At 43.3% G+C, this 26,256-nt stretch overlaps 1 protein-coding gene across 1 annotated transcript in view; it reads left to right on the forward strand.

The window, feature by feature from the left end:
• LOC126183287 (exostosin-1-like) overlaps positions 1-26,256 on the forward strand; it is a 216,112-nt gene that overhangs the window by 61,745 nt on the left and 128,111 nt on the right. The window contains exon 3 of the mRNA XM_049925159.1: positions 9,691-9,810. Coding sequence (XP_049781116.1) covers positions 9,691-9,810 — 120 coding nt within the window. The remainder of the gene's footprint in view (positions 1-9,690; positions 9,811-26,256) is intronic.

Genomic DNA, 26,256 nt, shown 5'->3' on the forward strand with positions numbered 1-26,256 from the left:
TATTCTTCGTTTCTACATATTTGCAGCCCTCTTTCGCTAGCGGGCTCCGGATTGTAGCGTGTAACATATCTGTGTGTGACGTAACTATGTCGATGCGTGATAAACAGGGTGCTGTAGGCAAATTTCAATTTTGAAGAGTTCCTCCACACGTGGAGCACCATCTCCATGACCGTGACGATGATGGAACACACACATGCGCTGCGATATCTACAACAATCCGACTCCCTGGCTTCACTGTCATCGATAATCCTCCTACAGTCCCGATTTGGCCCCATCGATTATCATCTGTTCCCAAAACTTGAAGAACGTCTTCGAGGACTTCACTTTTATAGTGATGAAGCGGAGCAAAAGTAGAACGTTCTACTGTATAGTGACGGTATCAACGAATTGGTCTCTCGTTGGGAGGAACGTGTTCGTCGCCAGGGTGGCTACGTTGAGAAACAAATAAATAGACATCAAGAATAAGGATGTAGTGTTAATAAGGTTTGTTCTGTTTTAAATGTTTAAGGCTTTTAACATAAAAATTACTTTTCAGCACCCCCTCGTATAACATACACAAGAACAAAAAGGACAGCAAAGTGGTCTTTCGCCTCTAATGTTGAATATGTACGTCGAAGAAGTAATGACGATAATAAAAGAAAAGTTCAAGAGTGGGATTTAAATTCAGGGTGAAAGTACAGTACATCAATGATAAGATTCGCTGATGAGAAAGCTATCCTCAGTAAAGATGAGGAAGAATTTCAGATCTATTGAATAGAATGAAGACTCTAATGAGCGCATGCTGTTAGTTGAGAGTAAGCCGAACAGAGACGGAAGTAATTAGCAGTAACAGAAATAAGATTAGCGATAAACGTAACCTCAAACTTGATGGTCACGTAATAGATTAAATGAAGGAATTCCGCTACTTTGGAGGCAAAATAGAACGTCACTGACGACGCAAGAAGGACGTCAAAGGCAGACAAGCGCAGCCGAAGACAGAACTCCTGGGCAAAAGAAGTCTTCTAGTATCAACTACAGGCCTTAATTTGAAGAAGAATTTTCTGAGATTATATGTTTGGAGTTCAGCGTTATATGGTAATGAATCACGGACTGTGAGAAAATAGGAAAATAAGAGAATTCCAAGTGTTTGAGATTTGGTGCTTTAGAAGGATGTTGAAAACTAGGTAGATTGATAAGAAATGAAGTGGTTCCCTGCAGAATCGGCGAGGAGAGGAACATATGGAAGACACCGACGAGGAGGAGGGACAGGATGACTGGACATGTGTTAAAACACTGGGGAATAACTTTCCATTGTACTAGATGGAGCTGCAGTGGGTTATACTTCAGTGAAATTCAGCGTTACTCCATCAAATAACTAAGGTCCATGTGCTGCAAGTGCTACTCTGTGATGGAGAAGTTACTATCCTCACAGTCGTTATGTAATTTTATAATGTCGCTCAACTCCTTGTCAAGATTTATGTACCATTTTTTCCTTTCTTGCAGAGGCTGGCGCATGCAATCTTTCTTAATTTCAAGTATAGCATTTACTGATTCTTCCTTCATGTTATTTATCCTAAAGCATACGCTGGGATTTTTTGTTGAGGGTTTTAGATTTTCTATCCACCGATTGAACGTATAGTCTGCGAACTGCGAGACCTTTACTTGTTAGATATTTTCTTCATTATTAATCAGCCCTTTTTAGTAGAAGATGTGCATCAGCAACACACATGGGCCACAATAATCGAACTTATATGCCGATACGACCCCGTTAAGCCGCGTTCTTGTTTTTTCATTCACAGAACTTAGCAGATATGAAAACTGCAACTGAAAACGAATATTCTGGGAAGCACGATTTGATAGCTTTAATTACAGTCATTTCAAGTGTTATACTGAAGTTTTCGGAAACCAACCAATCATGTTATTTTTCAATCTGAAAAAGTCTTTTATAAACACTCTCAATTTTGTCTGGGAGCAAATCAAATACAAAAGGAAATACCTTCATCTCTTCTCCCGTGGTCCTGACGTAGACATATATTGTGTACAGTTGTTTCAACTGTTTCAAACAGCTGTCAAACGTCCCGCTCATAAGAACTGTTCCATCTTCTCGCATTATTTTCTCTGTTCTTTTGCCAGCAACAGACCCATCGTCAAATTTCAAAAAAACTATTACTTTAAGTTAGTTTCAAAATGTCTTTGGTCAACTAGGGCCAGAGTTCTGGGTCGTCCCAAGAAGTCATCTTCTTGCTCTACAGAATCCAGTCTTTGAGTACTCGTCTGTTGCCATATTTGCAACGAATAATAAACTGTTATCTTTCAAGTCTTGAAAGTCTCTTTTAAATATTTGGAAAACAGGCGCCGTCTTTCTTTTGCGGACTTGTTTTCTCCTGCAGATATGCATTCGTATTTTAATCTGCACAATTGTTTTCTCAGGTAGGCAAGGAATCGAATGAACAAAATAAAACGAAAAAAACACCGTTGCAAGACTCGACCCAGCGATCCGTTGATTATCCGACTAACATTTCCAACCCTACCGACTGAACCACGCGGCCCATCGTGAAAATTACCTATGGCAACGCCTATATAAGATAACAAGTGTCTGGCGCAGTTGTTAGATCGGTTACTGCTGCTACAATGGCAGGTTATCAAAATTGAAGTGAGTTTGAACGTGGTGTTATAGTCGGCGCAAGAGCGGTGGGACACAGTATCTCCGAGATAGCGATGAAGTGGGGATTTTCCCGTACGACCATTTCACGAGTGTAGCGTTAATATCAGGAATCCGGTGAAACATCAAATCTCCGTGATCTCTGCGGCCCGATAGCATCCTGCAAGAACGGGACCAACGACGACTGAAAAGAATCGTTCAACGTGACAGAAGTGCAACCCTTCTGCAAATAGCTGCACGTTTCAGTGCTGGGACATCGACAAGTGTCAACGTGCGAACCATTCAACGAAACATCATTGACATGGGCTTTAGGAGCCGAAGGCCCTCTCGTGTACCCTTGATGACTGCACGGCACGAAGCTTTACGCCTTACATGGGCCGGTCAACGCCGACATTGGACTGTTGATGACTGGAAACATGTTGCCTGGTCGAACGAGTCTCGTTTCAGATTGTATCCGGCGGATGGACGTGTACGGGTATGGAGACAATCTGTGAATCCATGGACCCAACATGTCAGCAGGGGAACATTCAGACTGGTGGAAGCTTTGTAATGGGGTGGCGTGTGTGCAGTTGGAGTGATATGGGACCCCTGATACGTCTAGATACGACTCTGACAGGTGACACGTACGTAAGCGTCCTGTCTGATGACTTGCATCCATTGATGTCAATTGTGGATTTAGACGCGCTTGGGCAATTCTAAGAGCACAGTGCGACACCACACACGTCCAGAAATGCTACAGAGTGGCTTCAGGAACACTCTTCTGTGAGTAAACACTTCCGCTGGCTACAAACTGCCCAGACATGAACGTTATTGAGCATATCTGGGATGCCTTGCAACGTGCTGTACAGAAGAGATCTCCACCCTCTTGTACTCTTACGGATTTATAGACAGCCTCGCAGTATTCATGTTGTCAGTTCCCTCCAGCACTACTTCAGACGTTAGTCGAGTCCATGCCACAACGTATTGCAGCACTTCTGCGTGCTCGCGGGGGCCCGACACGATATAATGCACGTGTACCAGTTTCTTTGGCTATTCAGTGTACAAAAAATTGGCCAAGTGCTACTAGAAGTCTCGTACTGAGGGTTCCGTAAAAATTTAATTACGAGAATGTCAAGGATTTCTTGCTGTCACCGATATCAATACAGCCAGATATTGGTCACTGAAATTCCAAGACCTTGTCAATAATATGCAGTAGTTCCTAAGACTAATCTGGAGACACAAAAAGAAGCGAGCAGGGGACTTCAGTTTATATATGCAGAGAGAGAATATTTAATAAAACATTTGTCTGTATTGGAACGGGAAACACCCTATAGGTTTTGATGAGAGAGTTTGGAAGTATCACAACATGCAGCATCAATGATCGAATCTTTCGATTGCATTGACTTAGAAAATTAAATTTTTTACACGCCAAAAACCACAGATATTAGTATGTGACATAAGTTTGAACGTGTTGTACTAATCTGCTCCTGTGAAAAACTGATCTTAACAGGAGGAGAGACAGACAGATGGATAAAAAAATGACAAATATTTTTTCATGTGATACGATTACAAATTAATAATTTTCAATTTTTTCCTTTATCTATAGTGTGCACCGTTCAATCTTTCGACCTACTTTGTTGTATGGGAGCGAAAGCTGTGTGGATTCAGGTTACCTTATCAGTAAGGTTGAGGTTACGGATATGAAAGTAGCTAGGATGATTGCAGGTACTAGTAGATGTGAACAATGGCAGGAGGGTGTGCACAATGAGGAAATCAGAGAAAAACTGGGAATGAACTCTATAGATGTAGCAGTCAGGGCGAACAGGCTTAGATGGTGGGGTCATGTTACACGCATGGGAGAAGCAAGGTTACCCAAGAGACTCATGGGTTCAGCAGTAGAGGGTAGGAGGAGTCGGGATAGACGACGGAGAAGGTACCTGAATTCGGTTAAGAATGATTTTGAAGTAATAGGCTTAACATCAGAAGAGGCACCAATGTTAGCACTGAATAGGGGATCATGGAGGAATTTTATAAGGGGGACTATGCTCCAGACTGAACGCTGAAAGGCATAATCAGTCTTAAATGATGATGATGATGATGATGATGATGATGATGATGATGATGATCTATAGCGTAAAACGTTGCTTCTTGTCGAAGTTCATGAGCTATAGGTTTTAATGAGTGTATTTTCGAGTATAAAAATATGTGACATAAATGGCGGTATCTTTTTATTGAACTGACTTAGAAATTTAAAATCTATACACCGTCAAGGGACCATAAACTTTAATAAGTGACATAAGTTTGAGCGTGTTACCTCTAGCTGTTTCTGAGAAAACAGTTTTGAACAGTTGGACAGCAGACAGAGAACGAAGCGAATTATAAGGGTTCCGTTTTTACAGACAGAGAAACCTAAAAATTACAAAAATCCGATTGCCAGGTGGTGCCCTTGTCAGATGGAGACACAGTCTTTACGTAGAGGAAAGTAGACGTGCACCAGCAAGCATTTAAGCGAAAACATTAAACACGGTACTGGGTTTGGCCCTGGCGAGCAGCAGGGATAGTTTAGAGCCCCGTTCTTACGCCGCAGACTGGAGCGCTGTTCCTCCCGTCTCTGACTGCGAACCAGTTACTGTATTCGCCACATTTTTTTCCTTTTTTGTGCACCCGTTAGAGATCAGCACCGTTGAGAAGAAGCGGCTTCCCTTTCGTTGTTGCAGTTATCTCCGTTGCTCACAATGCACAGAACTCAAGTAGCGTACGAAGCTACACGGAAACGAAGACTGTCGAGGAGGGCACTGTCAGACTGGCGGTGACAGTACACGCCCTGCTGGTGAACGACTAGCGTAAATCAGCAGTGGTGGAGGCCCTGGTCGGAAACGCCTCGGTGCAAAAAGTGCCACGGCCCCTGTGCCACCTCTAGTAGGGTCGGAAATGCCCAGGTCGGCAAGTCTATTCAGCCGTCTTATCCTCTGTGACTAATGGCCCAGACACCGTCGGAACATTAAGGCACCAGTATTCTTTCCTCCCTTGCCTCTTTTTATTTTTTGTCAGCGACTTATTTGGCGCTGCAGATAGGGTGGGGAGGACGTACTTTCAAGTCGCCGTTTGACCATCCAGAGTTAGCTTCTCCGTCGTTTTTCTTCATCGACTGATCAGAATACCAGAAGGGTTAATTTCCTTTCTTCACCAACCACTACCCGAGCATGCCCTGTGTCTGTAACACCCCCTAGTTAAAGACGTTAACGAGAAGTCAAACCCTGATTTTCCTTCCTTCAATTTCTTTTTGTCGGGGAACATATCTGTCTATACTCGTAGCTGGAATGCTGTGCTCCATTTGGAAGTGACGCTGAAATGTCAAAACCGCCGTCCACATTCCGGAAACAGTAAATCCGGCACGCTTCGAAACTTTTTGTTCGACTGCGATGCGGCGGGGCTGGCAGCGTCCCGTTTTAACGTTGATTAAACTGGCACGACGAGCGGAAACCGACGGATCGTTTCACCGAACGAATCGTGAGATACGCGGGGGATACGCGCCGCCCCCGCGCTGTACAGTCAACCCGCCTGCCTTGCTGCGCACCCCCTCCCCCTCCCTCCTCCGCCACTCTTGCCCGGCTACACTTAATCGCATTCCGCGCGACTCGTGAATGGCATTCGTTAGGCTCGCAAATCCGGCCGCGGTCTTTGGCGGGCCGACCGCGACCACAGTGCGTAATGCGCCGCACACACTGTCGCTGAGCGCTCGTACTGCCGGCCCGAGATCCGCCGAAGTTGTAATCTGCTCTTACTCGTCCGCCGACGCCACTGCCATTTGGCAATAAAATCGGCCGATGTTATGCCAAGTGCAGGACGACGCGACTGCCATTGCGATCGCAAAAAGCAGTCTCGACGATCGCTTCATACACCGTGAGAGGCCTTTCCCAGCTCCGTATGCTCTGTACAAATAGTGTTCATTTTGATTTTAATCCGTCATATCTGGCGATGCACTCACAATTACCAGCTGCGAAATCGAGATTTGTCCTATATTAATTTTCACTGTAGAGGTAACATAAATATCGTTTTATTGATCATTGTACCAGTACTTATATAATTAAAAGAAACGTATCACTAATGCAATGCAGCTGCCGTTTTACATGAGCATCTTTATACATACAGACATACTCCGCAAGCCACAGCATGTTGCATGGAGGAGGTCTCGTATACAACCACTGGTCATTTCCTTCCGTGTTCCACTCACAAGTGGACTGGTCTGTATGTCTCCATACGAGCCCAAATTTCACTTACGTCTTCGCGGTCCTTAGGCGAAAAGTGTAATCGCGCTGCCGCTAGATCGTGCTGCCTTCTTAGTAGTATTTCATGGAAAGAACGTCGTCTGCCTTTCAGGGGGTTCCCATCTGAGTTCACGGAGCATATACACTGATCAGCCAGAACATTATGACCACCTGTCTAAAAGCCGGTTTGTCCACCTCTGGCATGGATAACAGAGGCGGAAAATCGTGGCATGGAAGCAGTGCGGGCTTGGTAGGTCGCTGGAGGGAGTTCGCACCTCATCTGTACACACAGGTCACCTAATTCCCGCAAATTCCGGGGAGGGGGTGATGAGCTCTGACGGCATGTCCAATCACACTCCACATGTGTTCGGCCGGGTACAAATCTGGCGAGTTGGATGGCTAGTACATCGATTGGAACTCACCACTGTGTTCCTCTAACCATTTCATCACACTGTTGGCCTTCTGACATGGCGCATTGTCTTGCTGAAAAATGCCGCTGCCGTCGGGAAACATAATTGTCGTGAAGGGATGTTACGTATAACATTTTAAAGAACTTAGTTCTTATTATGGGAAACAGCGATCTATAATTATTATAAATTAACGAGAAGCAGTCTTGGTCTATAACCAGTATACGATACTCCTTGCCCATCATGGTGTCCTGCACGAGCTCCACTTGACCCATGGATGCCCACGTGAGTGTTTCCCAGACCACAATGGATCCCCCACCAGCTTGTCTTCCACAGTTTAGGCGTCAAGAAACTGTTCCCCAGGAAGACGACGGATTGGCGCCCTCTCATCGGCATGGTGAAGAAGGTAACGGGATTCGTCAGACCATGATACTCTCTGCCACTGCACCAATCTCCAGTGCCGATGGTCACATTTCCGTATCAGTCGTAGTTGCCGATGTGGTGTTAACATTGGCACATGCATGAGTTATCGGCTGCGGAGGCCCGTCGTAAGTCTGATGTTAGTTCCGCCACAATTCGCCGCTTGTTCTGTTTTACCAGTCTCCACAGCCTGCGACGTCCGACTTCTGTAATGAGAGGTGGCCGCCCAAACACACGACGTCCAGACGTAATTTCACCTTGGTTTCGCCACGCGTTGAAGGCAATCACCACAGGACTCCTCGAACGCCCGACAAGTCGTGCTATTTCCGAAACGCTCGTGCCTAATTTCCGGGTTGTCACAACCTGTCCTAGGTCAAACTCAGACAGATAGCGCTCTTCCCCATTCTACACACGTACAGCACTCTCGCTGATACTAAATGCACTGTGCGTGTGTTTGACTAGTAATCACTCCTCGCCATGTGACGCTGATATCGCTGGATGGGCTTATATGGATAGTAGGTCGAGGGTCATAACGTTGTGGCTGATCGGCGTATGTAGTGCCTGTTCTTTCGGACGTGTCTGGAAGAACTGACAGCGCGTATACAATTACGGGGCTGACGGTCAATGATTCCTTCAGTGCAGACGCACACAAAGCTCGGAGGTGCCGCGAGTAATGAGGCAAATTTGACGGGGGACAACATCAGTAGTGTGCGGTATAAGTTGAGAATGTGGGTCTGACGGGAAGCGTACTAGGGTAGTCCCCCCGACTGTGGTGGCCACTGTGTCCGGATGACATTGGTACTGATTGCACTTACTGGTACGAATCTAGCAGCACGCCTCCGAACTGCTTCGATGTCTTCCTTTAATCCTACCTGTCGGGGATCCCAAACGCTCGAGCAGTACTCAAGAATGGGGCTAACCAGTGGTGGTAAGTTCCTATGGGAACTTAACACCCAAGGCTTACACACTGCTTAATCTAACTTAAACTAAGTTACTCAAAGGACAACACACACATCCATGCCCGAGATAGGACTCGAACCTCCGACGGGGGTAGCCGCGCGGCGGCGAACCAGTGTCCTGTGCGCGACCTTCTTTAAAAATGAACCATACATTCCTAAAATTTGGCAATAAACTAAAATAGGCCATTCATCTTCCCCTACTATCGTCCTTACATGCTCGTTCCATTTCATATCTTTCTGCAACGTTATGGCTAGGTATTTAATCGACATGGCTCTGTGAATCAGCAAACAACTAATTCTGTATTCGATCATTACAGGACTTATTCCCTACTAATATGCATAAACCTACATTTTACTACATTTAGAGCAAGCTACCATTCATCAAACGAACTACAAATTTAGTCAGTCATATCCTCCAACGGTCACTGGACGACGATACTTTCGCATACACGACAGCGTCATCAGCAAAAAGACGCAGATTACTGCTTACCTTGTCCATCAGATTTGTATGTACACAGAGAATAAGACCGAGCCTATCACACTTCCGTGGGGGACTCCTGACGGTACCCTTATCTCTGAAGATCACTCGCCGCCGAGGATAATGTAAACTATTCTATTCTGTGGTATTATATTCTGTGTTTCTATTACTTAAGAGCCACTGACATGTCTGGGAACTTGTTCCTTGTACATTCATTACCAGTCTACAGTGGGACACCGAGTCAAACGCTTTCCGAAAATCTAGGCATATAGAACCTGCCTGTTGCCCTTCATGCACGGTTCGCAGGATATCATGTGAGTAAAGAACAAACTGCACCTCCGAAGATGTTCCCTGCTGCCGGAGACGAAACGACGGGGAACAGTTTCATGTATCTACGACGGCTTCTCAGTACATAAATTGTAACTGAGTAAACAGCGGCCGTGAAAGGCTACAACTCAGGTAATAATTTGTGTTTATGTTCTAGAGTCCTTGAATGCTAGTGGGCGTTTACCTGAGGAAGGATATATTGTGCTTGCAGGTTCCGGATATAGTTCGGTCAGTGCCCGCGACGAAGGTGCTGGCGCTGCGGCAGCAGACGCAGGTGCTGTGGGAGCGCTACTTCTCCTCCATCGAGAAGATCGTCTTCACCACCCTCGAGGTGAGTACCTAGTCGACGTACGCTTTTTAAGCTATGTACACCCTTCATATAATCCCAGTACCACCACAGTATTGGAACGTCTGAGTCCCGTCAACAGCGGTACTTGTTCACTGAAAACAGCTCCGCATTTAATAGTAAACTGTAGGTTGATAATGTTGGTTGTTATATAAGGTCAGCATGTTATACTTCTGTTTCAAGAATGGTCATGTATAAAATCCAAATTAACACAAAGACAACAAGAAGTATGGTATGCAGCCACCAATATATCGCAGTAGACATTAGAGTCAGTGATATACTACTCAGAAATGTAAACACTTTTAACTACTTAGGAAGTAAAATCCTCTAGTATGGCAAACGTTTAACCAACGTAAAGAGCAGAATCGCAAATGTAGCGTATTACAAGACAAAGTTTACATCAAGCAACCTAAATGTGGAAACTACAAAGAGATTTATTGAGAGATTCCCTGAACTTGCCCTTGTGCGTCTCTGAAACCAGGACTGTTGACGCATACGACAAGATGGTGATGGTGATGAAGTTTGGTTCGTAGGGCGCTCAACTACGCGGTCATCAGCGCCCGTACAAAGTCCCAAGTTTTACACGGTCCAATTTTTGTTACACGGTCTAATCGAGCCACTGTCACGATTGATGATGATGATGATGATGATGATGATGATAATGAGGATGAACTGATGATGACCGAGAAAATCTCGCATACGACAAGAGACATCTGGAGGTATCTGAAACATGGTGCTGGAGGAGCATGGAAAACTTGTGAACAGCAAACCTCACAAATGAAGAACTTCCTAGAAGAATACGCGAAAAAGGATCACTGCTTTCAACAGTGCGGAAAAGATCAGTCGACTGGCCACCTCTGTCGACATAATAGGTTTCTAGGTAATGTGTCAAACCAATAGAGAAAGGAGGGAAAGAGCTAGACTTCAGTACCCAAACAGATCATATATGATGTTGTAGGAGAGAACGATCCATTTATGTTCAAAACTACCGCGTCTTTCGATAGTTAACTGAGCAGTGATGGAGTTATTAACATTGTTATTAAAAATAATCGTATGCTCTAGAGTATCTAGGAGTATGCGTAGGTAGCAGTTTAAAGTCGAACGCCACAAATGAGGCAGCTTACATAACCTTGTTTCGACCAATACTTGAATATTGTTCGTCAGACTGCGATCCGTACCAATGGATAGGACTGACAGAGGGAATGGAGAAGATCCAAAGAAGAACAGCACGTTTCGTAACAGGTTCATTTAGTAGATGTGGAAGCGTCCTGCAAGTGCTCAGCCGAGTTCAGTGGCAGATGCTGCAACAGATGCGTTCTGTATCACGATGTGGTGCACCGTTAAGATTCCGAGAGCGTGCGTTCCTAGATGAGCAACCAATACATTGCTTACTGCTACGAATATCTCGCGGGAAGACCACGAAGATGAAATTAGTGAGACTCTTGCTCACACGGAGGGCTTCCAGTAATCTTGCTTTCTGAAAACCTTTAGAGACTGGGACAGGAAAAAGGGGAAGCAACACGCACTATATGGTGGTCTGTGGAGTATAGGTATAGATGTAGGATGAAATAAATAAATTAGTAATCGAAGCTTCTCATAATGGGTAGATATAATTTGGGTGTGTGTAGAATATGGAAAAAGATGTCGTCCATGTTGTTAACCTTAAATATTTCCACAACTCCGAAGGTCTCGGAACAGTATCTCTAGGAAGAGGTAGTACAGTTATATCTACAAGTTACTGAATCAACAAGATCCACAGAAAAAATGGGTCGTGGTGGCACATAGCGAGTCTAATCGGAAGAATGTAACACATCTGTTTAATATTAAACGTGGCACAGGAAGAAGCAGTGAAGGGCAAGGATAATAGTGGCACTCCAAGAGTAGAATGTGCAAAACAGATACGATGGATGTCAGACGGAGTGTTACGTAGTTATTAAAATATTTGCTCAGTGTACGGTAAAATGGACGACGGATTCGAAGCAGTCGAAACACTGATGACTTTTAAAAAAATAGCCCTACTAAAGACAGTACGAACGTGTAGAAAAATGCTAGTGCTACCTATCGAGGAAGAAAGATTTTATATTTTCCAGATGGCGGCGTTTTTTAAAATAACGTCTGTTTCCCAATGACGCATTAACAGAAGACCGAAAAAAATTCATCGAGATGAACCTAAAAGGTACCATGTTTGCATTTATGGCTCTACGTCTGTAGTTACATATCAAACGAGTATTACCGCGATTACATTAAATATTGCAGAATGCTAATCAAGAATGGCTTCCAACAAGAGTAATTTGCAAGTAGATGCTCTCGGTGTAGCGAAGCAACTTAAGTCAATAAAGGAAAGCTTTCCGGTGCAGATCTTTCAACATTTAGGTTCCTTCCAAAATATGCTGGTGCTCCATCCATGCCTAAAGACTGGAAGTTTCACAGATCACACCAGTGCACGAGAAAGGAAATAGTAGTAGTCCGCTGAGTTATAGATCCGTATGATGGATATTCATTTCTAGTAGGATTTTGGAACATCTACTGTGTTTCCACATTTTGACATACAGTTACCTCGGAAAAAAACGATATATCGACGCATAACCAGCACATACTCGGGGAGTATTGTTCATGTGAAACACATTTGGCTCTTTACGGGCACGAAGTAATGAATGCCGTGGACAAAGGAACTCAAGTTGATTCCACAATCTAGATTTCCGAACGGCTTTTGACACCGTTCCTCAGAAGCGCCTTTTAATCAGACTATGGCTGTGGAGTCCCGTCTCGGTTGTGTGACTGGATTCAAGGTGTGTCAGAAATTTTACAGTTCGTAGTAACTGACTGGAAGCCGTATAGTAAAACTGGAGGTATACGTCAGTTTCGCCAAAGAAGTGTTACAGGCCTTCTGCTACACTTAATTTATATAAACGATTTAGAAAACATCTATGTAGCCCTCTTGGATAGTTTACAGATGACAGCGTCGTTTACCTTTAGTTATGTCATCAGAAAATCAAAAGAAATTATAAAATGATGCACACCAAGTGCAGTGCAAAAAGTGCCACTTGACACTAAACAATAAAAAGTGTGAGGTCCTCCACGTGAGTACAAAGAAAATACGCTAAAATTTGGTTACACGGTAAAAACATTTAAAGGTCGTAAGACCGCGTTTAATTAGCGTAACATTCAGAAGATGCAACAGATCTTCTAAACAGACTGCCTACACTACGTTTGTCGGGCTTCTTCTGGAGTATTGCTGTGCCGAATTTGATTCCTGCCATACGGCATTGACGGAGGACATCGAGAAAGTTTTGTACTATCACGAGATGTGGGGAAGAACGGGATATGATAAGTGAGTTGGGGAAGCAATCATCTTTTGACGAGATTTCAATTTCTAACTTTCTCCTCCGAATGCCAAAATTTCTGTCGAATCTCACCTACAAAGGGAGAAACTACCATCGTAATAAAATAAGAGAAACTAGAGCATATGCGGAAAAATGTAGATGTCCATCTTTCCCACGCTCTGTTCGAGAGTGTAACGACAGAGAAATACTTTGAAAACGGTTTGTAATCTCCCCCTCACTAATTGGTTAATGCGATAATATGACTGTGATCGCGTATGCCAGATAAATTTGATTTTGGACAAAGCTATCGTCTCCGAAGAGACTTTTGACCAGTTAGTGGAGAGAAGTTTTCAACAAGTTGTTCTAATAAACAAGTTATTCTTCTCCTGCACTTCCTATTTATTTGGATTTGGTTAATACTTCAAACAGTGTCATCACTCCCATAAAATAGGAAACGAAAAGGGGTAGCACGTGACTCAAAGACTCCACAATAAATCTAATTGAAATAAATAGAAATTGGTTAATATGATCTCCAGTCTAATTGGGCACCGTCTGTCCAATATCTGATCAATAATACGGACAGCACTGAATACGTAACCATTTGGCTATATGCGTGGCAAAAGAAGGTCGAGACATGTTTCTGACAACGCAACACGTTCCAGAATAATAATGAATAAAGAAAGCAGTTGTCTTATATCTTGAATACTCAGATATTTTAATTTGGAAAAGATATTTAAATTCGTTCTTGAAAAGTAAATGATTGACTGGAGGTAGCTCTTTTGTTACATCAGTAACTTACGTAACCTCAGATTAACGTTTACTTACGCGCTCTAGATTCCGGGACATGGCAGGCTACGTACTTTGAATAGATTGTAATTAATATGAGTATGAAAATTTTTTGAATCAAATTAGAAGCTATTGGCTTTCAACAAGTTGACAATGCCGAAATACAACACAGGTTAGTACAAAACAGCATTAATACAGTAGACACACATGAAATACGTCTATTTCAATTATTCATTTCTTTCAGTTGATATTACCAGAATTACTTCTAGTTTAAGTTACTGTAAATTAGTCTTCAGTCAGTTCGAAAGAATGACATTGCCTGTGAATATTACTGAACAACACTGTTAACGTATTCAGGCTTCATTATTAATTACGTCCAGTTATCCCTTCAGCTAACAAATAAAACTGATAATGATAGTTTTTATTAAGTTTCTTTTAACTATTTAAACGACGACACTCCTGGATTCAATAACTGGAAAGGAATGGCACCCTAACTAGGTGACAGTTACTGAGGATAGTGACAAGATCAGATGCTTACAGCTTTACGTGCAGCACTTATTACTGAAATAAAACACACTGAGAATGTCACAGGGTAATGCTCCCAAAGTTTCCAATGTGATCGACAACAAAACAACGTTATTGTTCGTTGTAAATGTTAAGCCGTCGTCTTCGTTGTCATCTACCATACTTCATGTAAAATTGCGGGCACCCCTTGATTCGCGATGACCAATTGTGGGGCAGGATCTTGATCTTATATGATCCTCTTGCTTCTGGCCACATTGTTCTTGCTCTTGGTGCATTGCTAGGAACATCTGTGACTCACACAGGCCAGACAGTGCACGCCACTTGCGTGTGCTCACTTTTGCGTCTCACAACCAAGCAAGTCCCCTGCGCGCTCTGCCAACGATATTGCTTTCCCTAACTTTCCCTAACGGCATTAATCCAGTATAAATACATCATAATACAAAATAATGTATATGTGTTACAGTACATACACATACTATCTGTAGATTTACGGAGTAACACAAATACAGTATGTTTACAACACACCAAAGGTAAAAAGTTTAGGTAGCACCTCTGTATTTTAGTGGATACAGCTGTAGAAATTGGTATAATGGCATGGATATTTGCAGGAAAATTAACATTGCCGTTTGGAATAGTCGTGCACAATCTATACGCAGTAGTATGAAATCCAGTATTCCAATAAATGCAGTCAAATGGCATCGCATTTGATGTCAGTAGTACAGTATACGACAAGACATCGACGATTCAGATGGTAGAGGGTGGAACTTGGAATAAAAGCAGTCGGCTCTGTGCGCTGTTCATGTGTGCGTACGTGCCTTTACTACAGATTGGAAGCAGACACCATTAGTGACGGTGAATGTTTCGTACATAAACCACGATTGTGATAATACCACGTGGAGAATAGTTACGAAGTGATGAAATAGCAAAAATGGGACTCTCTAATCGTCAAATTACTAAGAAGGTGTTCGCCTGTGTAGCGTAGCGTTTCCGCCTACCATGTAAGGAGGCCCAGGTTCGATTCCTGGCAGGGGACTGGGTGTTGTGTGTCCTTCATCATCATTTTCATTATCATCGACCCGCAAGTAGCCGAAGTGGCGTCAACTAAAGAGGATTTGCAAAACGGCGGCCGAAATGCCCCGCATGGGGCCTCCCGGCCAACAATGCCATACGATCATTTCCATTACTAACAAGGTGAATAGTTCAAGCACATTGGGCGCACCATGTAGACAGAACTGGAAATATGGACAAAGTAGAAAATTATCTGAGGCATAGAAAGGGTTAGTTTTGCGCAAAGCAGTGGCCACAAACAGTCATTCTTCTCAAATTGTTGGTGATTTAGCGTTCCCACTAACTACCAGACGTGTAACACAAATTTTGTCACATGACGAGCATTTTCCATTCAAGAAACGACAGCAGAAACCCGCATTAACATCGAAACACAAACAGGCTAGACTGAAGTTTGCTGAAATACATGTCATGGACTTCGTAATGGGACAAAGTGATCTACAGTGATGAGAAGAAGTTTAACTTAGATGGGCAGGATGGATTTCAGTATTTTTGACGTGATATCAGAACGGAGAGGGAGGTAAGAATGAGAAGAAATTTTGGTGGTGGAAGTGTTATGATTTGGGCAGCCTTCAGAACTAAGGGTGAATCACGCATTGTCTGGATGAGCAGTAGAATGAATTTTTGAAGTTTAGGAAGGACTGAGGTTAGAGAAAGTACTAACAGTGCAATAACTTAACAGGACAACGAGTGCCTTTATAACAATTTCTGCCCAAGAAATGCGAACTTCTTATTTTCTTGCTCGTGTTATGAAAGAAACTTCGGAATTCTATCATGGCTGTGTATGTCTAACGTATACCTACTACCTTCATAGTATTGTATTGTATGTTAACCGGGGACCTAGAAACGACGGAGAGGTTCCGTCTCCGCCGCAGCCGCAGTGGTCCACAACCCCACGACGACTACCGCAGTCCACTTCACCCCTCCGCCGCCCCACACCGAACCCAGGCTTATTGTGCGGTTCGGCCCCCGGTGGACCCCCAAGGGAACGTCTCACACCAGACGAGTGTAACCCCTATGTTCGCGTGGTAGGGTAATGGTGGTGTACGCGTACGTGGAGAACTTGTTTGCGCAGCAATCGCCGACATAGTATAACTGAGGCAGAATAAGGGGAACCAGCCCGCATTCTCCGAGGCAGATGGAAAACCGCCTAAAAACCATCCACAGACTAGCCGGTTCACCGGACCTCGACACAAATCCGCCGGGCGGATGCATAGTATATTCGATACTTATGTGCTTCCGACATTATAATACATACGTGCTTCCGACATTGTACCCTTACTTTCGTGGAACCCTGCCTTTATACTGATTTCCACTACTTTATAGATTTTGACCTCTTTTTGCAACTGAAATAAGTCTCTAATGATCGTGTTGAAGTTTTGATGCAGTTATAATAGCGGACGCAACTGCGATGTCACTCGGTTAATAATGTCTAAGTTCTTGTCTTTGGACGACGTAAACTCCCTTGTGGATGCACATCTGTAGTTCGGGTATTCGCAGCAGAATTCTTGCGTCACCGGCTGCAGTTGGCCGTGTGCAGCAGACGTCCTGGAATTGCGCTGTTTGCTGGCGTCGCTCCCCTCCTTGCCCGCGGGAGAGACGCCGCGCCGGTGCAGGCAAAGTCCGGAAACCGCCGCGGCATTAATTAAGACGGCCTGCCGCACAAGTTCCGTTTGTTTCTCGTTCGTCGCGACTCGCGGAGACACCGCGTCGCCGTCTGCGATATTGTGACTCCCCTCAAATTTTGCTGTCTGTTAATTATTCTTACGAGCGCCGCTGCCTGTGGGATTCGCGAATCTGAGCTTTTGATGAAGTAATTACTGGTGCCCGGAAACAGTGACGGAAGTTTGGTGTCGTAATTAGTTATCGGCGGGGCCTCCGACGCTCCGTCCGCATCGACAGCTCCTAAGGCGTCGTCGTACAAGTGCAGCCGCCTGGGGGTTTCTCTTCAGTCTTACCACGTCCTTTCCTTCGTAGGGGCCGAGTTACACAGCTGCACGTGGTGCGAACGCAAAGTTCTTGCAGTTTATGTTTTTGTTGTACAACACTTCCCTTGTGGTAACAAGTTCATGCCCCTGTGTCTGCTTTAAACAGACAAACTGCTCACGCGAGGGTTGTGGCTGGAGGTGTGCAAAGCCGTCGCACATCGCGAAAATTGTGTAGAGTGCTCCTACCGGGTACCTTCTAAAGACGTCCCTCTTGCAGCAGATAAAGTACCGGTCCAGAGCTCGGTGAGATGTTGTAGAGTTGTGCAGTTTAAATTGTAGGATGGAGGGGAGCTGTTCTGCAATGCTGGAACCACGCGACAGCTACAGTCGCAGGTTCGAATCCTGCCTCGGGCATGGGTGTGTGTCATGTCCTTAGGTTAGTTAGCTTTATGTAGTTCTAAGTTCAGGTGACTGATGACCTCAGAAGTTAAGTCACATAGTGCTCAGAGCTATTTGAACCATTTGTTCTGCAATGAAGAACATATCATCTGTTTCAAGGGTTTCCATGTTTTGTAATGGTCTGTAAGTCATGCCACAGCACCGTGTTGAAACAATAGCCACACGTATCACTTGCTGGTGCGTTAATCTAATTAAAAGAACCACATATATAATAACAAGGTCGTCATTGGTGGTACTTAAGATAACACTTATTCTACGCGGCGTCTATTTTGGCTGCTACGTTCGCGCCCGATGACGACACATTTAATAATGTAATATTCCATAAAAATTTGATATTGCTACTGGGATACCCGCTACCAGACTCATGCTACCAGCAAAGAAAACAGTTCCTGCCGACACAAGGGAGCTTCTGGCTCGCGCGTTTTAGCCAGTCACAGCAAAGGAAATTTCTTGCTACTATATATAGTGGAGCCGTGCTTAGCCAATAGCAAGCGAGGACGTTGTTCCCAGGTGGAGCCCACGAGACATACGAGCCTCGCAATGAACGGGGCCAGCGACATATACGGGTCTTGAAACGAACTTGTGACGTCACACTAGTCACCTTGTCCGCCACACTTCGAGAACGTTCGGCTCCTTGGAGGGCGAACGTGGAATCAGTTTTTAATTGAAAAGGTACCTACTGAAGATGGTCTTAACTTCGTCGTGTCCTATCGAGAACTTGTAAGCAGTCAAGAATTATTAAATTCGTTTGAAGTAGTGTCCCACACTCCGCTCCAGACGGCTGCTGGTACTCGTAAGCCGGCCGCAGTGGCCGAGCGCTTCTAGGCGCTAAACTCTGGAACCGCGCGATCGCAGGTTCGAATCCTGCCTCGGGCATGGATGTGTGTGATGTCCTTAGGTTAGTTAGGTTTAAGTAGTTCTAAGTCTAGGGGACTGATGACCTCAGAAGTTAAGTCCCATAGTGCTCAGAGCCATTTGAACCATTTGGTACTCGTAAGCCCTGCAGTGTCATGTGGTGTGACGTACGCGGCTCGGCCTGTATTTCTCGCGGGCTTCGTTCCCAGATGTGCGACGCCGTGCTAAGCCAGCATAGCGCCACACTGAAACCTCCACGTGTCTTTGTGCCTAGACTATGCGTCTTGTGACATATTGCATCATATTAGGAATATTCTATACCCATCTTAACAGAAGTGTAACGATTCGTGCAAGGCTTACAATTTTACTGTGGTACTTAGTGAAAAGTGATTGCATGAAAAACCACGCCTTTTTGCGACTTGTTTCATTAAGTTTTTATTTTTGCGGCCTAGGTTTCGAGGTTTGGCCCATTACCTAGCATATCTGTTAACTAACAGACTGTTGCCTTGGCGCCAATCGTAGCGTGAACTGACTTGGTTTGAAAAGATTCCAAAATAACGGATTATTCATGTGTTAACGAAGGAAACCAGTTCATATTATTGCGGACAGAAAATGAGCTTCGAAACTCTAATCTCGGATGGTGTATTCAAACAGGAGATAAATTCAAGGCCTTCCTTAGAACACTTCTCCAATCTCCTTCCTGACTCTGCATTATCTCTGAATTATATAGAAGAGAGCTTCATATGAATTTGTTTACATACTTTTCCTGATATTTAAACTACAGTTCTTCGACATCGGTAATGGATACTACTGTGTTGTATATAGTTCTGCATTTAAATTACTGGTAGCAAAATCAGTCACCAACTGTTCTTGTAAAGTTACAACTGTTGCCATTTTTCACTCTGAAGTGGCGTCATTTTTCCTTTATTGGACTGTGTATGTTAGTCTTCCAATATCAGCTGTTTCTGGTGTCTGTGACCACTTCTAAGTCATTAATACGAAAGGATAGCTTATAACAGTGCGTGTCTCGTCCAAATTATATCGGTAACTGAATAGAAATGTATAAGTTGACGACGCATAATCATGAATTCTTTTACAAGTAAATAGTGCATATTCAGTTACTTATAAATTTAAGGATAAATTACGTCACTCAATAATTTCATACACGAATATCGCAGTTTAAAGAAGTAATTTACTCTCTCTCTCTCTCTCTCTCTCTCTCTCTCTCTCTCTCTCTCTCTTCAGGTGAACGATTACAGTTGTTAAATACCAGTAATCAGGACATACTATGACAAATTAAAATAATCGAAGAACACACAAAGTGTTTCCTGAAATGAATTGTTTTAATAGTCAGAAAAAAGTACATTAGAGGAACATTTGAAGCACCTTTGAATGATACAAGAAATCATTTACAGTAGCTGAAATGCTCATACATTAGTGACGTAAGGAGGCCACTGAGCGAAATTTCACCAAATGTCCTCTAGTACTCTTTCAATATTTAAAGATCCCAAGTTAAATATTGAACTTTAAATTCTCAATCGACAACTCATTTGCTGTAAAAGATTTCGACTGTCAATCACTGGTGTGTCAAGTATTTCTCTAATCTGTTGTCTTTCTTGCTGTAGTACAAATCATTTCAGAAACTAGTTCACAGTCTTTTGCGATAAAAATTCAAGCTGGCCAGAGTGGCTGAGCGGTTCTAGGCGCTACAGTCTGGAACCGCGCGATCGCTACGGTCGCAGGTTCGAATCCTGCCTCGGGCATGGATGTGTGTGAATGTCCTTAGGTTAGTTAGGTTTAAGTAGTTCTAAGTTCTAGGGGACTGATGACCTCAGAAGTTAAGTCCCATAGTGCTCAGAGCCATTTGATAAAAATTCAAGTTTTGTCCAGAAAGCACGAAATGTAGTGTATTTCTATATTGATCGCTATTCTATTATTATTATTATTATTATTATTATTATTATTATTATTATTGAGAGAATACAGATCAAGAGAAAGAAAAGACGTTTCAATTCATGCTGTGCTTTGATATTTTTGACACTTGATTTGCATAACTAGCAGCTGCTGTGTTCGTGGAATTTTTCAGTTTTCTTCAAATAACTTAGTTTTTCTTCATAACCCTGATTACTTTCAAGCAATTAATTGTTTGCAAAACAAGACCTAACGCTAGTCACTTGTGTGTGCTGTTGTGGTCTTCAGTCCTGAGACTGGTTTGATGCAGCTTTCCATGCTACTGTATCCTGTGCAAGCTTCTTCATCTTCCGCTACTTACTGCAACCTACATCCTTCTGAATCTGCATAGTATTTATCACTTGGTCTCCCTCTACGATCTGTACCCTCCACCCTGCCCTCCAGTACTAAATTGGTGATCCCTTGATGCCTCAGAACATGTCCTACCAACCGATCCCTTCCTCTAGTCAAGTTGTGCCACAAACGCATCTTCTCCCCAATTCTATTCAATACCTTCTCATTAGTTATGTGATCTACCCATCTAATCTTCAGCATTCTTCTGTAGCACCACATTTCGAAAACTTCTGTTCTCTTCTTGTCCAAACTATTTATTGTTCATGTTTCAGTTCCATACATGGCTACACTCCATACAAATACTTTCAGAAATGACTTCCTGACACTTAAATCTATACTCGATGTTAACAAATTTCTCTTCTTCAGAAACGCTTTCCTTGCCATTGCCAGTCTTCATTTTATATCCTCTCTACTTCGACCGTCATCAGTTATTTTGCTCCCCAAATAGCAAAACTCCTTTACTACTTTAAGTGTCTCATTTCCTAATCTAATTCCCTCAGCATCACGCGACTTAATTAGACTACATTCCATTATCCTCGTTTTGCTTTTGTTGATGTTCATTTTATATCCTCCTTTCAAGACACTGTCCATTCCGTTTAATTGCTCTTCCAAGTCCTTTGCTGTCTCTGACAGAATTACAATGTCATCGGCGAACCTCAACGTTTTTATTTCTTCTCCATGGATTTTAATACCTATTCCGAATTTTTCTTTTGTTTCGTTTACTGCTTGCTCAATATAGAGATTGAATGACATCCCTGTCTCACCCCCTTCCCAACTATTGCTTCCCTTTCGTGTCCCTCGATTCTTGTAACTGCCATCTGGTTTCTGTGAAAATTGTAAATAGCCTTTCGCTCCCTGTATTTTACCCCTGCCACCTTTAGAATTTGAAAGAGAGTAGCCCAGTCAATATTGTCAAAAGCTTTGTCTAAGTCTACAAATGCTAGAAACATAGGTTTGCCTTTCCTTAATATTTCTTCTAAGATAAGTCGTAAGGTCAGTAATGCCTCTTGTGTTCCAACATTTCTACGGAATCCAAACTGATCTTCCCCGAGGTCGGCTTCTACCAGTTTTTCCATTCGTCTGTAAAGAATTCGCGTTAGTATTTTGCAGCTGTGACTTATTAAATTGATAGTTCGGTAATTTTCACATCTGTCAATACCTGCTTTCTGTGGGATTGGAATTATTATATTCTTCTTGAAGTCTGAGGGTATTTCGCCTGTCTCATACATCTTGCTCACCAGATGGTAGAGTTTTGTCAGGACTGGCTCTCCCAAGGCCGTCCGAAGTTCTAATGGAATGATGTCTACTCCCGGGGCCTTGTTTCGACTCCGATCTTTCAGTGCTCTGTCAAACTCTTCACGCAGTATCGTTTCTTCCATGTCATCTTCATCTACATCCTCTTCCATTTCCATAATTTGTCCTCAAAACATCGCCTTTGTGTAGGCCCTCTATATACTCCTTCCACCTTACTGCTTTCCCTTCTTTGCTTAGAACTGGATTTCCATCTGAGCTCTTGATGTTCATGCAAGTGGTTCTCTTTTCTCCAAAGGTCCCTTTAGTTTTCCTGTAGGCAGTATCTATCTTGCCCCTACTGAGATAAGCCTCTACATCCTTACATTTGGCAACTAGCCATCCCTGCTGAGCCATTTTGCACTTCCTAACGCTAGTCAGTTATATACCCCATTTCCTTATTTCCCACTCTTCGTTTGGCTACGAAAATTCGAACAAAAATAAATTTTGTAATTTTTTACAGCGTTTTGTTTTCGATCCACTCAGACATTTGATAAAAAAATTTAAATGACAGCATCATAACTGAGGTCGCAGCCTATTCATTGGGGTAAAATTGCACACAAGCTCATGTGAGCGAAATTCTCTCTGGTCAGTCAGAATTGTAGCTGTTTCTCTACCGTTGTAACAAGTATAGTTAGGGTATAGAATAGCCGTCTGTGATGATGAAGGTAAGGTAAAGCAAAGATCGTTTGGCCAAATAACGGGCTGTTCACAAAGCCCGAGGCGAGCTAACACAAAATGGCACGGAAGTGGTGGCCATTATAACCGTGACTTAGTCTGCGTAGTTTGTTGGACGACGGTTTCATTAGAAGCACAGCGAAATCGATGTTCAGTGCTTACTTTTCCGCGTTAAATAGCCGCTTTTTTCCTCGTAAAGAAAACGTGAGGAACACTCAGCACATATGCCGGACACGGCTCGTTACTGGGTGCAATAATGACGTGTCGGTACGAGCGCGAGTCTCTGCCGCGCAGCACGCCCCCCCCCCCCCCCCCTCTTTCTCTCTCTCTCTCTCTCTCTCTCTCTCTTTGCTGATCAGCGAGTGGGCAGCCTCATTAAGCGCCGCCTTTGACAGCCGCCGCCGTCCGTCCAACAAGCAGACCTCTCTCGCGACGCCAAAGTGTTCCTCTGCCGTCTCTCTGCCCCTCAGACTGTGTTGCTGGCAGCTGAACACACGGTCCCCGCCTTCCTCGGTATCACAGCAAAGCGCGCGCGAAATAATTCGGCCTGTGTGGGTGCAGACGGCGCAGGAGGGGAGGGGGCAGCAGTAGTGTTGGGGGCTCCGCTGTGAACGGCCAAGGCGCTGTAGGGGAGGTGCTGCACACCTGAAGCATATGAACCAATTCATATCTTAGATAACTTGCAATCTGCAAATAGAGAGTCTGCAAATGATCGTATTAAAGGCGGCAGGACGTCAGACGGGTCGACTTGGAGCAGGAGAGGCACCATAGGGCATTTTAATTTCCACTGTGTATACTTTCACAAATAAACTCTTACAACTTTGTCAGCATGACCAGGAAGGATTCAAGATTCACATTCATAGCAATGGAAGTTCAAAAACATAACCAAATAATTTCTTTTACAAGTGAAATTTCATAATTTTTTCTCTTACTGTTGGCTGCATTCGTTGCTGTAGGTACACTTTTCTTCATAAGTAAGAGAGATTCTTCGATGAAGTTTGCACAGCATACAAACCATACTTACAGCTGTATGAAACTCTAGAATTTATTTAATTTATGGAAAAATGAATGAGCTGTTACATTTTAATCTTAATGTTTAGAAGAAATTCAAATTTTATAATTATTTATCTCAACTTGTACCACAGATTTTAATAGAGGTGGAAAATTCTAGAGTTTGTCTTTAAGGAGTTTGTGTTTAACAAGCAGTGCAAAATTCGTGAAAGAATCTCTCTTACTTATGAAGAAAAGTGTACCTATAGCAACAAATGAAGCCAATAGTAAGTGAAAAAATTATGAAATTTCACATGTAAAAAAAATTTATTTCCTTATGCTTTTGAGCTTTTACTGCTAAGAGTGTGAATCCTGAATCCTTCCTGGTCATGCTGACAAAGTTTTATGAATTTATTTGTAAAAGTATAGACAGTGAAATTTAAAATGTCCTGTGGTGTCTCTCCTGCTCCAAGTCTGCCCGTTTGACGTCCTATCCCCCTTAACAGCTGATGTTAGTGTAAGCGGTAACTGTTCTTCAGATTCAGTAGTTTTTCGCTACTATACCACAGAAGGAAAGTTGAGTATCGAAGGACTGCCTAAAGGAAAACAATGATAACTTGTCTTTCCAGAAAGGAATCTCATAAAAGGAAAAGGATGTTAAAGATGTAACCTAGCAGACAGCTTCACGTACAACGTTACTGAAAGTGTGAAATAAAAACCATGTATCACTTGAAAAATCGAGTGTCAGTGCCTTGATAACGTATTTGGTAATATTAACTAAAAAAATATTCTCTTCTCCATCTTCAAAGTATTTCCAATCTTGTGAAGTCTTCAGAAGCACTTGCAGCTACGTTTTCTCCCTCCTTCTTTATTCTCTTTATTGATCGATTGAAATAGCTAGCTGTTACTGCAAGACTCTAAAGGACCATTAGTAACAAGTTTTTTGCATCCTCATTTGCCTCTTCTGACAAAAATCTAATGGCATTGCATATAATCGCATGTACCAGACTACGAAGAACATAACTTGTACCTATTGTGCATAAAGAGTACAGTGCCGTGCTATTTAATGAAGAGACAGCAATGAGAACAGTTGAAGTGCATTCAGTAGGCAACACTCAGCTGAAGTGCTGTACATTGTTTGAAATCAATAGTTAAACAAAGGATCAGAAGTGGAGAATTATGATGATAGAAACCTTTGGTGAACAGTAACAAATGTCGATCGCGCAGAAAGTCTTCGTTGTGGGAAGCGTTCTCGATAAATTCGTGCAGCTGCTCTCGGAACACCTTTTGCCTTGCCATAAATGAAATGAATATCGTGTTGTTCAGTAATAGTAAATCTCCCTTTCATAGTGACGATTAACGGAGTTGCAATAACGTCTGCACAGGTAACTCGATGACTGCCGACGGTCGGCGTATTACAGTGACTCAACCATGCGGGCCAAAGTGTTTGCGCCTCACGCTCGCGATGTCAATGCGTGCAGCGGTAATATCTGGTTTTTCAAAAACATTCTCCCGAGATGATTTTTTTTTTCTTGGACATCCTTAGGAAGAGGACGAACATGTGACTAGACGTTTTAAATCTGTTGCTTGTGTTTTAGTAGCAGCATTTTTTTTGACAGCTTACACCAATTACACCCTCGCCAGTATCGCATATACAAGATATAAAAAGGCAGTGCATTGGTGGAGGAGCAGGCATTCAATTCGTACGCAGGTGATTCATGTGAAATGGTTACCGACGTGATTTTGGCCGCACGGCGGGAATCGACAGACTTTGAACGCGGAATGGTAGTTGGAGCTAGACGCACTGACATTCCACTTCGGAAATTATCAGGGAATTCATCTTCCGATATCCACAGTTTCAATATTGTGCCGAAAATAACAAATTACAGACATGACTCCGCCGGACAACGGAGTAGCCGACGGCCTTCACTTAGCGACCAAAAACAGCCGCGTTGCGTTGTCAGTGCTAACAGACAAGCAACGCTGAGTAAGATAATCACAGAAGTGAATGTGGAGCTTACCGCGAACATATACGTTAGGACAGTGTGGCGAAATTTGGCATTAATAGCCTATACGGCAGCAGACGATCGACGGGAGTGCCTTTGCTAACAGCACAGCATCGCCTGCAGCTCCTCTCCTTGGCTCGTGACCACATCGGTTGGATCCTAGGCTACTGCAAAACCTTGAACTGGTCGGACGAGTCCCAACGTCAGTTGGTAAGAGCTAAT

Source organism: Schistocerca cancellata, chromosome 1, assembly GCF_023864275.1.
Source record: "Schistocerca cancellata isolate TAMUIC-IGC-003103 chromosome 1, iqSchCanc2.1, whole genome shotgun sequence".
Classification (NCBI taxonomy): Eukaryota; Metazoa; Arthropoda; class Insecta; order Orthoptera; family Acrididae; genus Schistocerca; species Schistocerca cancellata.